General features: G+C 41.4%; 1 protein-coding gene across 1 annotated transcript in view; it reads right to left on the bottom strand.

The window, feature by feature from the left end:
* The window catches only part of LOC115829274 (caspase recruitment domain-containing protein 10), a 16,475-nt gene that overhangs the window by 6,783 nt on the left and 4,692 nt on the right, over positions 1 to 5,000 (bottom strand). The window contains 5 exon segments of the mRNA XM_030793328.1: positions 726 to 830; positions 1,254 to 1,424; positions 2,145 to 2,270; positions 2,374 to 2,493; positions 4,870 to 5,000. The exon segment at positions 4,870 to 5,000 is cut by the window's right edge and continues 52 nt beyond it. Of these exon segments, the coding sequence (XP_030649188.1) occupies positions 726 to 830; positions 1,254 to 1,424; positions 2,145 to 2,270; positions 2,374 to 2,493; positions 4,870 to 5,000 (653 nt within the window).

The raw sequence follows: 5,000 nt of genomic DNA, 5'->3' as shown, positions 1-5,000 counted from the left end.
AGACTCACTCATAAATCAGACTTCACTATATCACTGTGTAGACTCACTCATAAATCAGACTTCACTACATCACTGTGTAGACTCACTCATATATCAGACTTCACTATATCACTGTGTAGACTCACTCATATATCAGACTTCACTATATCACTGTCTAGACTCATAAAGCAGACTTTACTATATCACTGTGTAGACTCACTCATAAATCAGACTTCACTATATCACTGTATAGACTCACCCATATATCAGACTTCACTATATCACTGTATAGACTCATAAAGCAGACTTTACTATATCACTGTGTAGACTCATAAATCAGACTTCACTATATCACTGTGTAGACTCACTCATATATCAGACTTCACTATATCACTGTGTAGACTCATAAAGCAGACTTTACTATATCACTGTCTAGACTCATAAAGCAGACTTTACTATATCACTGTGTAGACTCACTCATAAATCAGACTTCACTATATCACTGTATAGACTCACCCATATATCAGACTTCACTATATCACTGTATAGACTCATAAAGCAGACTTTACTATATCACTGTGGAGACTCACTCATAAATCAGACTTCACTATATCACTGTGTAGACTCACTCATAAATCAGAGAACAAAGGCTGTGAGCATACGCCGACTGTGATGGTGCAGATGAAGGTGAAGATGATGATATAAATACACTTTACAGTAGCAGGTTTAAAAGCTGAGGGTCTCACCTTGCGTAGTAGCTGGTGGGAGCTGGAGTTGACGTTATGAGAATTAAGACCGAGAGAGCAACAAGGCCCAAAACAGTGGTCTTCACTGAACAGGGAGAGAGTCGACTACACGGAGAGAGAGAGAGAGAGAGAGAGAGAGAGAGAGAGAGAGAGAGAATATGGAGTGTTTTAAAAGGATCAGGTTTGGTGGTCCGTGTGTGTAGCAGGAATGCTTTGGCTGTGTTTTGCATCGATTTTGATTGGCTGTCCATTGATTGTATTTTCTGCCTGTAAAGTGATCTGACCACTAGTCAATGTCCAGACCACAAGCTGTGGGTGTGTCTGAACAAAAAAAAAAAAACAGGTGTCTACAAAATACAACTACGAACGAAAGGAAATGAGAAATGAATTCCCTATTTTCTTGGAGCAAGTGTCTCTAAAAAGGTCATTTATTCTGACACACTCACATACACACACACACACACACACACACACACAGACAGACAGACTCACACACACACACACACACACACAGGCAGACAGACTCACACAGTGCAGGCAGGGGGCGCTCTGCTCACGGTTTTTCTCCTTTTCTCTCTCAGCCTCTCTTTGCAGCTGCTCCAGGCTGGCCTGCAGCTCTGCTATGTGTTTACGCAGTCGATTTTTATCCAGCAGACAGTCAGTAAACTCCAGCTGCAAACTGTCCCGACTGCGCAGAGCCTAGGGGAGAGAGAGAGAGAGAGAGAAGGGGGGGAGAGAGAGAGAGGCATATGGACTCATTATCCCAGAATCGTCCATTCATCAGTCACCATGGCATCTGCTCAGTGAGTGTTTAACTCAGAGAGAGAGAGAGAGAGAGAGAGAGAGAGAGGGAGAGAGAGAGAGAGAGAGAGAGAGAGAGAGGGAGAGAGAGAGAGAGAGAGAGAGAGAGAGAGGGAGAGAGAGAGAGAGAGAGAGAGAGAGAGGGAGAGAGAGAGAGAGAGAGAGAGAGAGAGAGGGAGAGAGAGAGAGAGAGAGAGAGGGAGAGAGAGAGAGAGAGAGAGAGAGAGGGAGAGAGAGAGAGAGAGAGAGAGAGAGAGAGTAAAAAGGTCTGAAATAAATGATGTACGAACTTTGTTTTTTCGCTCCACTGACTTTTTGTGCCTATGTTCAGTTCCACTCACTTTCACTACTGTAATTGAATTAAAAAGATTCAAAAATGTTTCTGGATTCCATTCTAATAAACCCTAAATCAATCTGAATTTGTGTGTGTGTGTGTGTGTGTGTGAGTGTGTGTGGTAGTCTGATGTAGTCTCTCTCTCTCCAGTTCTATAATCTGGTTTATATACAATATATGTGTGCATTGTGTGAGTCTGTAACGTGTGTATACATGTTTACTGTGAACGCATGTGTCTACGTGAATGTGTGTTTATATGAGTGTGTGAGTATGTGTAGTCTTACCTGGTCTCTCTCTCTCTCCAGTTCCATAATCTGGTTTAAGTATGACATACTCCTCTTCTGCTCTGTCTCCCAGTCAAGCTGCAGTGTCCGAACCTTCAACTGGAGCTGCTCACACTGAGACTCCAGCTGTGCAACACACACACAGTTTCACGACGTCACAAATTTATATACAGATGTTTCCACAGGCACACAAAAAATGCTTGATGAAAACTAGCTAATCCTCAGCTACCTTCTCTCTGAGCTCCTCTGAGATCTCCAGCTCCCCCTGTAGTCTAGCAATGGTACTGCACAGCTCATGTCTCTGCTCTGCTGCCTCCCTGCGGTCCTGTTTCAGGATGTCCAATAGTGCCTTTAAACACACAGATATAACACACAGCCTTTAAACACACAGACATAACACACATCCTTTAAACACACAGATATAACACACAGCCTTTAAACACACAGATATAACACACAGCCTTTAAACACACAGACATAACACACAGCCTTTAATCACACAGACATAACACACAGCCTTTAAACACACAGCCTTTAAACATACAGACATAACACACAGCCTTTAAACACACAGATATAACACACAGACTTTAAACACACAGACATAACACACAGCCTTTAAACACACAGACATACACACAAACTTAAAACACACAGACTTTAAACACACAGACACAACGCACAGCCTTTAAACACACAGACATAACACAGACATACACACAGACTTTAAACACACAGACATACACACAAACTTAAAACACACAGACTTTAAACACACAGACTTTAAACACAGACTTTAAACACACAGACTTAAAACACACAGACTTTAAACACACAGACATAACACACAGCCTTTAAACACACAGACATAACACAGACATACACACAGACTTTAAACACACAGACATACACACAAACTTAAAACACACAGACTTTAAACACACAAACTTTAAACACAGACTTAAAACACACAGACTTTAAACACACAGACTTTAAACACACAGACTTTAAACACACAGATATAACACACAGATCCGAGTAAATATCCAGTATGCCTCCATGTAGCGCTCTCCCACATACATCCCCATGTTGCACTCTCTGTCTGTTTGCACAGATGTGTACTTGTTTACATACCGGTTCACTGTTTACTTACTGTTTTACTGTTACATACTGTTCTTATTGTTTATACACTGTTTTACAATGTTGTACTAAATCATATTATATTCAGTGCACTGTGTTTCCCCATATCCATGATACACTCTCTGCCTGTTTGCACAATCCATACTGGTTTACATACTGGTTTATTCTTTACATACTGTTTAATGTTGCACTATGTTATATTCACTGCATTGTCTTCCCGATGTGTCCCCCCAGTTAATCCCTTTAGCATAGTGTTTTTTGTTCTAAATAAGTGTATTTAATTATCCTCCTGAATGTGATGCTGTCTGCCTGAATGTGATGCTGTCTGTCTGAATGTGATGCTGTCTGTCTAAATGTGATGCTGTCTGTCTGAACATGATGTTGTCTGTCTGAATGTGCTCCTGTCTGTCTGAATGTGATGCTGTCTGTCTGAACATGATGTTTACTGTCTGAATGTGATGCTGCCTATCTGAACATGATGCTGCCTGTCTGAACATGATGTTGTCTGTCTGAACATGATGCTGCCTGTCTGAACATGATGTTGTCTGTCTGAATGCGCTGTTGTCTGTCTGAATGTGATGCTGTCTGTCTGAATGTGTTGCTGTCTGTCTGAATGTGATGTCTGTCTGAATGTGAAGCTGTCTGTCTGAATGTGATGTTGTCTGTCTGAATGTGCTGCTGTCTGTCTCAATGTGATGTTGTCTGTCCGAATGTGATGTTGTCTGTCTGAATTTGATGCTGTCTGTCTGAATGTGATGCTGTCTGTCTGAATGTGATGCTGTCTGTCCAGGTTGCACCGTATGGTCCGTGGAGGATGTCATTTTGTCTCTGCTGTGTGCTGTACTGTATATGGCTGAGATGACAATAAAGCTCTACTTGACTTGACTAAAACTATTATACACAGATTAATCATCAACTATACGCCAGATAAAATAGTTACAGAAAACAGTCTATATGCCAATTATCAAGTAGTTACAGATAACTGAACTGATAAAACCAGAAGTGTACAAACTCAAGATTAGAACAGAAACACCTGGAAAACAGGGCTACACAAGACTATAAATACATTTGGAAACTCAACGATTGTAAACAATAGGGAGATCTAGATCAGGCTGTGCAGAGCTGCAGCGTGAGTAATAACGTTATATAAAACTATAAAAAGATGCTGTAATGTGTTTGCTCTCTGTCTGTCTGTACTCTGTAAAAGCTAAGTAAGCACTGTATAGGAAAAAGAGAGAACATTGACCAGGGCACCTGTGAGGCACTGTTCTCACAGTGGAGAGGTGTGTCATACACCTGTGGGAAAAAATATGGCTTTGCTTTATAGCTGCAACTTTAAGAAGGAAAATGTGCCTCATGGCTATTGTCATGATGAAGTATTAATATTATAGGGACCTGTGTTTGCTTAATTACTATATGCTGCAAAAATGTATCCGTGTGTTAAAACAATGAGCATTTATTATGTAGAAGACACGGTCTCTGAGTGAACTGTGTGTCTGTACCACTCGGGGAGCAAACACCAGTTATCCTGTGCTCTATGTTATCTTGTTATCACAAACTCCTGCAGTCACAGACTAAATCTCACCTCTGTCCTGGGGTGAACGTCCTTCTTCTGGTCTGCAGGCTGTTGCAGTGCCTTCTCCTGACCAGCAGGGGCACTGTCTGCACTGATGGACAGCATACTGATTCTTTTAGTGGACATGGCAGGGGTGGAAT

This window comes from Chanos chanos, chromosome 16 (assembly GCF_902362185.1).
Source record: "Chanos chanos chromosome 16, fChaCha1.1, whole genome shotgun sequence".
NCBI classification, from domain to species: Eukaryota; Metazoa; Chordata; class Actinopteri; order Gonorynchiformes; family Chanidae; genus Chanos; species Chanos chanos.
Note: the sequence above shows the minus strand (reverse complement) of the source record. Positions and strands in the feature narration are given on the sequence as shown.